This window comes from Penaeus monodon, chromosome 6 (genome assembly GCF_015228065.2).
Source record: "Penaeus monodon isolate SGIC_2016 chromosome 6, NSTDA_Pmon_1, whole genome shotgun sequence".
NCBI lineage: Eukaryota > Metazoa > Arthropoda > Malacostraca > Decapoda > Penaeidae > Penaeus > Penaeus monodon.
Genome location: NC_051391.1, coordinates 44,873,309 through 44,885,808, shown reverse-complemented (window position 1 = coordinate 44,885,808; position 12,500 = coordinate 44,873,309). Strand labels below are relative to the sequence as shown.

At 39.9% G+C, this 12,500-nt stretch overlaps 3 protein-coding genes across 3 annotated transcripts in view; all 3 read right to left on the bottom strand.

Moving 5' to 3' along the window:
* The window catches only part of LOC119574554, a 2,950-nt gene extending 821 nt beyond the window's left edge, over window positions 1–2,129 (bottom strand). The window contains exons 1-5 of the mRNA XM_037921826.1: window positions 1,600–2,129; window positions 1,271–1,492; window positions 693–1,154; window positions 365–583; window positions 1–261 (exon numbers count right to left, since the gene is read on the bottom strand). The exon at window positions 1–261 is cut by the window's left edge and continues 264 nt beyond it. Coding sequence (XP_037777754.1) covers window positions 1–261; window positions 365–583; window positions 693–1,154; window positions 1,271–1,492; window positions 1,600–2,028 — 1,593 coding nt within the window. The 5' untranslated portion in view covers window positions 2,029–2,129. The remainder of the gene's footprint in view (window positions 262–364; window positions 584–692; window positions 1,155–1,270; window positions 1,493–1,599) is intronic.
* A 2,430-nt stretch (window positions 2,130–4,559) lies between these two features.
* Window positions 4,560–7,366, bottom strand: LOC119574553. Its single transcript, XM_037921825.1, has 6 exons — window positions 6,837–7,366; window positions 6,508–6,729; window positions 5,934–6,395; window positions 5,606–5,824; window positions 4,978–5,502; window positions 4,560–4,822 (listed from the first exon to the last, which is right to left on the bottom strand). Exons 1-6 carry the CDS (start codon window positions 7,263–7,265, stop codon window positions 4,598–4,600), a joined length of 2,082 nt encoding a protein of 693 aa, XP_037777753.1. The 5' UTR covers window positions 7,266–7,366; the 3' UTR covers window positions 4,560–4,597.
* A 2,231-nt stretch (window positions 7,367–9,597) lies between these two features.
* Window positions 9,598–12,500, bottom strand: part of LOC119574552 — a 2,962-nt gene continuing 59 nt past the window's right edge. Inside the window, exons 1-6 of the mRNA XM_037921824.1 lie at window positions 12,048–12,500; window positions 11,708–11,929; window positions 11,130–11,591; window positions 10,802–11,020; window positions 10,174–10,698; window positions 9,598–10,015 (exon numbers count right to left, since the gene is read on the bottom strand). The exon at window positions 12,048–12,500 is cut by the window's right edge and continues 59 nt beyond it. Of these exons, the coding sequence (XP_037777752.1) occupies window positions 9,791–10,015; window positions 10,174–10,698; window positions 10,802–11,020; window positions 11,130–11,591; window positions 11,708–11,929; window positions 12,048–12,470 (2,076 nt within the window). The 5' untranslated portion in view covers window positions 12,471–12,500 and the 3' untranslated portion in view covers window positions 9,598–9,790. The remainder of the gene's footprint in view (window positions 10,016–10,173; window positions 10,699–10,801; window positions 11,021–11,129; window positions 11,592–11,707; window positions 11,930–12,047) is intronic.

Sequence of the window (12,500 nt, the reverse complement as noted above, 5' to 3'; positions counted from 1 at the left end):
AGATCCACTTTCACTGACTTTGTTAATGGCGTCACTTTCTTGATGATTTTCCTCACTGAGGATGTTGCTCACGATGGACGATGATGATGTCGCTTCAATTCTTTTTTCACTTACATTCCGGCGTTCGGAGTGAAAACTTTGTCTTTCTGATGTTGATTCCTTCGCGAAAGTTCGTTTTTCTTCTGTACTATTAGAGGAAGATTGTGAAACCTGAGATTGTGACGCTTGAGAGGCCGTACTGGTCTTAGATTCCGATGTTGCCTGATGAAAGAGAACTTAGATTACTGAACTGTATTTACAAAGCTTGTATCTTCAGTGTCTGACCTAAAATGAATATATTACAGAAGAAAGTGTATAAAATTACCTTTGATACGTTGACAGTGAGGATGCCGTCAGATGACATCACAGACGTGACGGTGTCGGCACTCACGAGTCCTGGGAAACAGAAACGGCGGAAGAAACTCTTGCTGGACACGGAATCATCTCGCTTGATCTCCAAATTGCCTTCGATTATTAGCTCATTCTCGTCCACCACCTTGACCTTGACGTCGCCTTCCTTGAAGTCATGTGCATCCACCACAATCTGCATTAATTGAAAATTATATGAACATTAATTCACACGCATGATACGACGGATGGTTTACATGATAAAGCGAAGTCAAATGTATAGTATTGAATGCCATGTCACTGACCTTATAACACTGGTGGTCCTCGCTGAAGGCGACGGCTTGGTTCTCTTCTTGCAAGTTATGCTTTCGCAAGTTCCTGTACATGTTCATGTGGTCGCTCGCAGAGTCCAGTTGTCCCCACTCTTTGAGAACTTGGTCGATGGCTTCTTGGAATTGCTGTCGAGTGTCCTGGAAGAAGGAATCGCAGAAGAAAGGCCCTCTTTCGGAAATGGGAAGAAGGTGGAAGGGAGCAAGTGGCCTGGTCTCTGTCGAGTCGCTCGAAGTCTGTGTGTTCTGAGACTCCGTCGACTGAGCCTGATCTTGTTGCACGTTCACTTGAGACGATTTTGATGTTTTATCTTCGACACTAACTTCTTTCGCTTCGACGTTGTTTGTGATATTCTTGTGTGTATTTGTAGCATCTGCAGACTTTTTATGCGAGGTAGTGATTTTGATAGTTTGGCCATCCTTGTTTGTCAAGGAACTCTGGAAGAAGAATTTCATGTAAATGAATGTTTCTTGTCTGTGAAACGTTTTCAGATAATGTAAAGCCTGTAAATGATGATTGTGTTCAATCCGTTTTCACATCTTTTACCACGTACCTTCTTTGGAACAGTGACAGTAAGAACTCCATCTGCCGACATGGACGAGGACACAGTGTCTTCGCTCAAGAGACCCGGGAATGAGAATCGTCGACAGAAAGTGTTCTTCGAGACGGCGTCATCCTGTCGCTTCTCGACGTTGCCTTCTATCACCAGTTCGCTGTCGTCCACCACCTTCACCTTGATGTCGCCGTCCATGAAGTCGCGCACGTCAATCACGACCTGGAAAGACAGAGGTCATTATTGCATCTTTAATGAATTCATTTATACAAGCAATATGCTACAGATGATGACACGTATGTTTCACTGTAAGATAAATGATTATTTACCTGATGCGACGTGTTGTCTTGGCTGACGGAAAGAGCCTGATTGTCTTCCGTGAGGTTGAGATCTCGCATCCGTCTGTAGGAAAGAAGGTCGTCCTCGAAGGATGACCGTGAATTCCACTGATCCAGCATGTCTCGCACGGCTGTATCGAACTGCTGGCGGAGATTCTCGAAGAAGGAGTCGTGGTGAAAATGACCCCGTGAGATGATGGGCAGCATTACCTCTCGGTCATCCTGGTTTTCAAGGTGTGAGATGTGTTTCTGTGGCTGATCACTGTTCGTGACTGTTTTACTTTCACTGGAAATTGCACTGTTCTGGGATGAAGACGTTTTGAGTGTGTGGAAGGAGCTGCTGGCCGTGAAGGTCTTGCTGCTCGCACTGCTTGTGTTATCTTCAACGTGAGAAGAGAAGTGGTTCTGAATTGGGGCCATTTTGCTCTTTCTTTCTTTATACAAATGTATTAAAAAATATTGATAAGAAGATGAACTTTGAAATAGCTGTGTTCACTGCAAGTGCTAGCGTAGAAGTAACTGGTGGGTCAGACGAAACGCCACGTTTTATGTGGCCCGACTTGGAGCGACGCCCACCGCTCAGGCATACCTGATGATGTCATAGCACGTTCCTTTTTTTCTATAGTCTGTGAGAAGCTTCTGGTTTGTTTTTATGTTTCTAGGAATTATTGACCTGTGTGTCACAGCCACGGTTGTGATATAGTTAATGTAGAATTGATAAATACCAATGGTGTACGATATTTGCCAATTTTCCCTTTCCAAGATTTTCATTTGACATCTGCAATACAATCACCGTAGGTAATCCTTCTCCTAGAAAATACTTGTACATCTGGCATAAATGTGTATCGCTGGTCGTTGAGTAATTACGCAGTTCGGTGAGTACGACCTACGACCTCAGTTTGTGTTGTATTTTATAACGTCCATGAAATGGGTACTGGAGGGTCCCTATCACGGAAATGCATCACAACCATATGAAAAATACAGCACAAATATAAATAAAACGCAGATAATATCAATGTTTTTTTTTCTGCGAATATCCTGAATAAATATAAAAGTTTAATTCCCTTGTGTGCAGGTGAATCATCCACGCCGAATTCCTTGCATCCAAATATGGACGTTAAGGCTGGTTGTGTTCCTCGATGCCCATATGTAAACGACTTTCGTGAAAGCAGTGGTGATCTCATTCGGTAAAGGATCATGCAGGAAAATATGGAACATGATACCATATAGATATGTAAATATATATAAATATGTATGTATAGATGCATTTTCATAACACACATACACATATGCACACACACACACATAAATATTATCTATCTCAATCATTATGTATATATATGTGTCTGTGTGTGTATACATATATACATACAGTAAACACACACACACATCTTTTTCTCTCTTTTTTCCTCTCTCTGTATATATACACTTATATATACCCAACACAGACATACATGTATATATGTATTATATACATATATATGCATAAATATATATGTACGTATACTTAAATGCATGCATATATATGAACACATATACATATAAACATACATACACACACACACACACATATATATATACACATACACACACACATGTATATATATATATATATATATATATATATATATATATATATATATATATATATATATATATATATATATATATATTTTTTTTTTTTTTTTATGTGTGTGTATCTCTCTCTCTATATATATGTATATATATCTATTTGTAAATCTATATATATCCTTCTATCTATTTTTCTATGTATATATACATACACACAAACACATATGCGTGTGAGTGTATGTGTTTACACATTTTACTCTCTTATCTACATATATATGTGTATGTTAATATCACTACCTATCTATCTTTATGGAATGGAGCGGCTGTCATATTTCTCATTTGTATTGTTGAAAGTTAATGAATGTATAAGTCATTTTGACTTAAAAGTGAATGACGGAATATACAAGAGCAAAGATTGAGAATTTTTCAAATGAATAGCACCAATAAATTCCATCAGTGCATTACCCTTTTCTCTGACCGTCGGGCAAAGAATCAAACATTTCCTTAAAATTCTATCTTTCATGTCCGTTGTATATGTCACGCGTAAAATTAAAAAATAAGAAATACTAATGAGGAAGCTGTGATCATTTTTTCCTTGATAGTAAGCAAGTAATGTTTTGTTAAATTCCGTTGATTTTCACAAACAGTCGTTTTCCTGGAGGTTACTTTTTTGAAATCACAAAGCTAGACATGAACTACGGCTGTCATTATTTTTGTTTCTAGAGGTCCTCGTAAAGCACTGGTTTATCAGACTTTGGTAAGGTATTAAACTATTGGGATTGTTTTTAAAATTAAAGACTTCCTAACATTTTGTATCTTTTCCATATATGTAGCATATTTGAAAATAGTATTGAATTCCTGTCAGAGTCCCCTTAATTATTTTTCGTTCGTAAAATGAGAGAGAGAGGGAGAGAGCGAGAGAGAGAGAGAGAGAAGAGAGAGAGAGAGAGAGAGAGAGAGAGAGAGAGAGAGAGAGAGAGAGAGAGAGAGAGAGAGAGAGAGAATTTCGTTTCGACTTGAATGTGAACAGCAAGAATAGAGAAATTTTGAATTAAATAACATCAATAAACTCCATCGATGCACTAGCATTTTCTCTCATCGTTATATATATGCATGCGCACACTTATGTACACACACACACACACTTATATGTGTGTGTATGAGTTTGTGTATGTTGGTGGGTATTGAAAGATATGAAATGTTAGAGGTTAAGTAATACAGTGTTGGGTAAATAAATTTGTTTTATTATGAAAATAGATTTATAGAAAAATACAATGCACTATTGCTAGCCAATAAGTTTCTTTAACGTTCAATATCACAGCTGCATCAATAACATTTATAACAACAATAATCCGTGATTTGTGGAACCAGTTCTTTTATTTAACATTTTTGTTCAAAATTTGTCTGTTCTCCAACTTTAGACCTTTGGCGCAGTGATGGTGAGGACACCGTCGGAAGACATTGCTGAAGTGACAGCATTCATGTCTACTGCGCCAGGAAAAGTGAAACGTCGACAGAAGCTCTTGCTTGACCTCAAGGTTCCGTCGTTCTTCTCCGCACGACCTTCCACTACCACCTCCTTATTGTCCACCACCTTCACTTTGACGTCTTCGTTCATGAAGTCGTGGACGTCCAACACCACCTGTTTGGATGGAAAATATTGAACCTAACTGATTTTCCCCTAGGGAATCACACCCACAAGGTTTCTGTTTAAGAACTTGTCTGAAATATCGTTCAGATGGAAATTATGTTACTAACCGTAAGAGATTTCATCTTATCATGAATTCAGCTACTCACCTTAAATCCGTGTTGATCTTCCGTGGTTTTCATCGCCTGAGTCTCATCCTTGAGCTCACGTTCCCGTAGACTTCGGTAGCAGGAGAGATCGTCGTTGGCACTCCTCATAATGTCATGCCTGCTGAGGACTTCATTGACAGCCGTTTCGAAGTCCTTACGAACGTTTTCGAAGAAGGAATCAGAGAAGAACTGACCCTTCGAGGAGATGGGAAGGCACTGGTTGTTCACAATGTCCTTGCTTGACTGTGTGTTGTGTGAAAGCATAGATCCACTTTCATTGACTTTGTTATTGGCGTCGCTTTCTTGATGATTTTCCTCACTGAGGATGTTGCTCACGATGGACGATGATGATGTCGCTTCAATTTTTTTTTCACTTACAATCCGGCGTTCGGAGTGAAAACTTTGTCTTTCTGATGTTGATTCCTTCGCGAAAGTTCGTTTTTCTTCTGTACTATTAGAGGAAGATTGTGAAACCTGAGATTGTGACGCTTGAGAGGTCGTACTGGTCTTAGATTCCGATGTTGCCTGATGAAAGGGAACTTAGATTATTGAACTGTATTTACAAAGCTTGTATCTTCAGTGTCTGACCTAAAATGAATATATTACAGAAGAAAGTGTATAAAATTACCTTTGATACGTTGACAGTGAGGATGCCGTCAGATGACATCACAGACGTGACGGTGTCGGCACTCACGAGTCCTGGGAAACAGAAACGGCGGAAGAAACTCTTGCTGGACACGGAATCATCTCGCTTGATCTCCAAATTGCCTTCGATTATTAGCTCATTCTCGTCCACCACCTTGACCTTGACGTCGCCTTCCTTGAAGTCATGTGCATCCACCACAATCTGTATTAATTGAAATTTATATGAACATTAATTCACACGCATGATACGACGGATGGTTTACATGATAAAGCGAAGTCAAATGTATAGTACTGAATGCCATGTCACTGACCTTATAACACTGGTGGTCCTCGCTGAAGGCGACGGCTTGGTTCTCTTCTTGCAAGTTATGCTTTCGCAAGTTCCTGTACATGTTCATGTGGTCGCTCGCAGAGTCCAGTTGTCCCCACTCTTTGAGAACTTGGTCGATGGCTTCTTGGAATTGCTGTCGAGTGTCCTGGAAGAAGGAATCGCAGAAGAAAGGCCCTCTTTCGAAAATGGGAAGAATGTGGAAGGGAGCAAATGGCTTGGCTTCCGTCGAGTCGCTCGAAGTCTGTGTGTTCTGAGACTCCGTCGACTGAGCCTGATCTTGTTGCACGTTCACTTGAGACGATTTTGATGTTTTTTCTTCGACACTAATTTCTTTCGCTTCGACGTTGTTTGTGATATTCTTGTGTGTATTTGTAGCATCTGCAGACTTTTTATGCGCGGTAGTGATTTTGATAGTTTGGCCATCCTTGTTTGTCAAGGAACTCTGGAAGAAGATTTTCATGTAAATGTTTCTTGTCTGTGAAACGTTTTCAGATAATGCAAAGCCTGTAAATTATGATTGTGTTCAATCCGTTTTCACATCTTTTACCACGTACCTTCTTTGGAACAGTGACAGTAAGAACTCCATCTGCCGACATGGACGAGGACACAGTGTCTTCGCTCAAGAGACCCGGGAATGAGAATCGTCGACAGAAAGTGTTCTTCGAGACGGCGTCATCCTGTCGCTTCTCGACGTTGCCTTCTATCACCAGTTCGCTGTCGTCCACCACCTTCACCTTGATGTCGCCGTCCATGAAGTCGCGCACGTCAATCACGACCTGGAAAGACAGAGGTCATTATTGCATCTTTAATGAATTCATTTATACAAGCAATATGCAACAGATGATGACACGTATGTTTCACTGTAAGATAAATGATTATTTACCTGATGCGACGTGTTGTCTTGGCTGACGGAAAGAGCCTGATTGTCTTCCGTGAGGTTGAGATCTCGCATTCGTCTGTAGGAAAGAAGGTCGTCCTCGAAGGGTGACCGTGAATTCCACTGATTCAGCATGTCTCGCACGGCTGTATCGAACTGCTGGCGGAGATTCTCGAAGAAGGAGTCGTGGTGAAAATGACCCCGTGAGATGATGGGCAGCATTACCTCTCGGTCATCCTGGTTTTCAAGGTGTGAGATGTGTTTCTGTGGCTGATCACTGTTCGTGACTGTTTTACTTTCACTGGAAATTGCACTGTTCTGGGATGAAGACGTTTTGAGTGTGTGGAAGGAGCTGCTGGCCGTGAAGGTCTTGCTGCTCGCACTGCTTGTGTTATCTTCAACGTGAGAAGAGAAGTGGTTCTGAATTGGGGCCATTTTGCTCTTTCTTTCTTTATACAAATGTATTAAAAAATATTAATAAGAAGATGAACTTTGAAATAGCTGTGTTCACTGCAAGTGCTAGCGTAGAAGTAACTGGTGGGTCAGCCGAAACGCCACGTTTTATGTGGCCCGACTTGGAGCGACGCCCACCGCTCAGGCATACCTGATGATGTCATAGCACGTTCCTTTTTTTCTATAGTCTGTGAGAAGCTTCTGGTTTGTTTTTATGTTTCTAGGAATTATTGACCTGTGTGTCACAGCCACGGTTGTGATATAGTTAATGTAGAATTGATAAATACCAATGGAGTACGATATTTGCCAATTTTCCCTTTCCAAGATTTTCATTTGACATCTGCAATACAATCACCGTAGGTAATCCTTCTCCTAGAAAATACTTGTACATCTGGCATAAATGTGTATCGCTGGTCGTTGAGTAATTACGCAGTTCGGTGAGTACGACCTACGAACTCAGTTTGTGTTGTATTTTATAACGTCCATGAAATGGGTACTGGAGGGTCCCTATCACGGAAATGCATCACAACCATATGAAAAATACAGCACAAATATAAATAAAACGCAGATAATATCAATGTTTTTTTTTCTGCGAATATCCTGAATAAATATAAAAGTTTAATTCCCTTGTGTGCAGGTGAATCATCCACGCCGAATTCCTTGCATCCAAATATGGACGTTAAGGCTGGTTGTGTTCGTCGATGCCCATATGTAAACGACTTTCGTGAAAGCAGTGGTGATCTCATTCGGTAAAGGATCATGCAGGAAAATATGGAACATGATACCATATAGATATGTAAATATATATAAATATGTATGTATAGATGCATTTTCATAACACACATACACATATGCACACACACACACATAAATATTATCTATCTCAATCATTATGTATATATATGTGTGTGTATACATATATACATACAGTAAACACACACACACATCTTTTTCTCTCTTTTTTCCTCTCTCTGTATATATACACTTATATATACCCAACACAGACATACATGTATATATGTATTATATACATATATTTATATATGTATACTTATGTATATATATATGTATGTATGTATATGTGAACATACACACGCAAACGCACACACACACACACACACACACACACACACACACACACACATATATATATATATATATATATATATATATATATATATATATATATATATATATATATATATATATTTTTTTTTTTTTTTTTTTTTTTTTTATGTGTGTGTATCTCTCTCTATATATATGTATATATATCTATTTGTAAATCTATATATATCCTTCTATCTATTTTTCTATGTATATATACATACACACAAACACATATGCGTGTGAGTGTATGTGTTTACACATTTTACTCTCTTATCTACATATATATGTGTATGTTAATATCACTACCTATCTATCTTTATGGAATGGAGCGGCTGTCATATTTCTCATTTGTATTGTTGAAAGTTAATGAATGTATAACATCATTTTGACTTAAAAGTGAATGACGGAATATACAAGAGCAAAGATTGAGAATTTTTCAAATGAATAGCACCAATAAATTCCATCAGTGCATTACCCTTTTCTCTGACCGTCGGACAGAGAATCGAACATTTCCTTAAAATTCTATCTTTCATGTCCATTGTATATGTCACGCGTAAAATTAAAAAATAAGAAATACTAATGAGGAAGCTGTGATCATTTTTTCCTTGATAGTAAGCAAGTAATGTTTTGTTAAATTCCGTTGATTTTCACAAACAGTCGTTTTCCTGGAGGTTACTTTTTTGAAATCACAAAGCTAGACATGAACTACGGCTGTCATTATTTTTGTTTCTAGAGGTCCTCGTAAAGCACTGGTTTATCAGACTTTGGTAAGGTATTAAACTATTGGGATTGTTTTTATAATTAAAGACAACCTAACATTTTGTATCTTTTCCAATATACGTAGCATATTTGAAAACAGTATTGAATGCCTGTCAGAGTCCCCTTAAAATGTTAGAGAGAGGGAGAGAGCGAGAGAGAGAGAGAGAGAGAGAGAGAGAGAGAGAGAGAGAGAGAGAGAGAGAGAGAGAGAGAGAGAGAGAGAGAGAGAGAATTTCGTTTCGACTTGAATGTGAACAGCAAGAATAGAGAAATTTTGAATTAAATAACATCAATAAACTCCATCGATGCACTAGCATTTTCTCTCATCGTTATATATATATACATGCGCACACTTATGTACACATACACTTATATGTGTGTGTATGAGTTTGTGTATGTTGGTGGGTATTTGAAAGATATGAAATGTTAGAGGTTAAGTCATACAGTGTTGGGTAAATAAATTTATTTTATGAAAATAGATTTATAGAAAAATACAATGCACCATTGCTAGTCATTAAGTTTCTTTAACGTTCAATATCACAGCTGCATCAATAACATTTGTAACAACTTTTATCCGTGATATGTGGAATCAGTTCTTGTATTTTTAACATTTTTGTTCAACATTTGTCTGTTCTCCAACTTTAGACCTTTGGCGCAGTGATGGTGAGGACACCGTCGGAAGACATTGCTGAAGTGACAGCATTCATGTCTACTGCGCCAGGAAAAGTGAAACGTCGACAGAAGCTCTTGCTTGACCTCAAGGTTCCGTCGTTCTTCTCCGCACGACCTTCCACTACCACCTCCTTATTGTCCACCACCTTCACTTTGACGTCTTCGTTCATGAAGTCGTGGACGTCCAACACCACCTGTTTGGATGGAAAATATTGAACTTAACTGATTTTCCCCTAGGGAATCATAATCACAACAAGGTTTCTGTCTAAGAACTTGTCTGAAATATCGTTCAGATGGAAATTATGTTACTCATCGTAGGAGATTTCATCTTATCATGAATTCAGCTACTCACCTTAAATCCGTGTTGATCTTCCGTGGTCTTCATCGCCTGAGTCTCATCCTTGAGCTCACGTTCCCGTAGACTTCGGTAGCAGGAGAGATCGTCGTTGGCACTCCTCATAATGTCATGCCTGCTGAGGACTTCATTGACAGCCGTTTCGAAGTCCTTACGAACGTCTTCGAAGAAGGAATCAGAGAAGAACTGACCCTTTGAGGAGATGGGAAGGCACTGGTTGTTCACAATGTCCTTGCTTGACTGTGTGTTGTGTGAAAGCATAGATCCACTTTCACTGACTTTGTTAATGGCGTCACTTTCTTGATGATTTTCCTCACTGAGGATGTTGCTCACGATGGACGATGATGATGTCGCTTCAATTCTTTTTTCACTTACATTCCGGCGTTCGGAGTGAAAGCTTTGTCTTTCTGATGTTGATTCCTTCGCGAAAGTTCGTTTTTCTTCTGTACTATTAGAGGAAGATTGTGAAACCTGAGATTGTGACGCTTGAGAGGCCGTACTGGTCTTAGATTCCGATGTTGCCTGATGAAAGGGAACTTAGATTACTGAACTGTATTTACAAAGCTTGTATCTTCAGTGTCTGACCTAAAATGAATATATTACAGAAGAAAGTGTATAAAATTACCTTTGATACGTTGACAGTGAGGATGCCGTCAGATGACATCACAGACGTGACGGTGTCGGCACTCACGAGTCCTGGGAAACAGAAACGGCGGAAGAAACTCTTGCTGGACACGGAATCATCTCGCTTGATCTCCAAATTGCCTTCGATTATTAGCTCATTCTCGTCCACCACTTTGACCTTGACGTCGCCTTCCTTGAAGTCATGTGCATCCACCACAATCTGCATTAATTGAAAATTATATGAACATTAATTCACACGCATGAAACGACGGATGGTTTACATGATAAAGCGAAGTCAAATGTATAGTATTGAATGCCATGTCACTGACCTTATAACACTGGTGGTCCTCGCTGAAGGCGACAGCTTGGTTCTCTTCTTGCAAGTTATGCTTTCGCAAGTTCCTGTACATGTTCATGTGGTCGCTCGCAGAGTCCAGTTGTCCCCAGTCTTTGAGAACTTGGTCGATGGCTTCTTGGAATTGCTGTCGAGTGTCCTGGAAGAAGGAATCGCAGAAGAAAGGCCCTCTTTCGGAAATGGGAAGAATGTGGAAGGGAGCAAGTGGCTTGGCCTCCGTCGAGTCGCTCGAAGTCTGTGTGTTCTGAGACTCCGTCGACTGAGCCTGATCTTGTTGCACTTTCACTTGAGACGATTTTGATGTTTTATCTTCGACACTAATTTCTTTCGCTTCGACGTTGTTTGTGATATTCTTGTGTGCATTTGTAGCATCTGCAGACTCTTTATGCGAGGTAGTGATTTTGATAGTTTGGCCGTCCTTGTTTGTCAAGGAACTCTGGAAGAAGAATTTCATGTAAATGAATGTTTCTTATCTGTATAACGTTTTCAAATAATGCAAAGCCTGTAAATGATGATTGTGTTCAATCCGTTTTCACATCTTTTACCACGTACCTTCTTTGGAACAGTGACAGTAAGAACTCCATCTGCCGACATGGACGAAGACACAGTGTCTTCGCTCAAGAGACCCGGGAATGAGAATCGTCGACAGAAAGTGTTCTTCGAGACGGCGCCATCCTGTCGCCTCTCGACGCTACCTTCTATCACTAGTTCGCTGTCGTCCACCACCTTCACCTTGATGTCGCCGTCCATGAAGTCGCGCACGTCAATCACGACCTGGAAATAGGAACAGATGCACATTAATGACCAGATATTATGAGGGAAACGCCAACAACAAATTGACTCCTTAAGAAGATAAACAACAGTATATTGTATGTAAACAACATTTACTTACCTGATGAGAGCTGTCATCCTGTTTGATGGAAAGAGCCTGAGTCTCTTCCGTGAGGTTGAGGTCTCGCATTCGCCTGTAGGAGAGCAGGTCATCCTCGAAAGGTGACCTGGAATTCCACAGGTCCAATGTGTCCTTTATGGCATTATCGAACTGTTCTCGGAGATCTTTGAAGAAGGAGTCATGATAGAAGTGACCTCGTGAGATGATAGGCAGTGCGACCTCTCGCTCTCCTTCTCTGTCGAAACGGGTGATGTGATTCCTTGGACTGACACGATTAGAGGTGATAGCACTGTCAGTTATGCTGTTGCTTGAAGTGCTTGTTCTGGTTGTGTTAAAGCAACTGCTGGCTGTGAAGGCCTTGCTGGTCGCTCTTTCTGAATTCTCTTTGGTAATAGATGAAATGTGCTTCTGAATTGGGGCCATTCTTGCTCTTGAAGCTTACAGCTGAGAAAT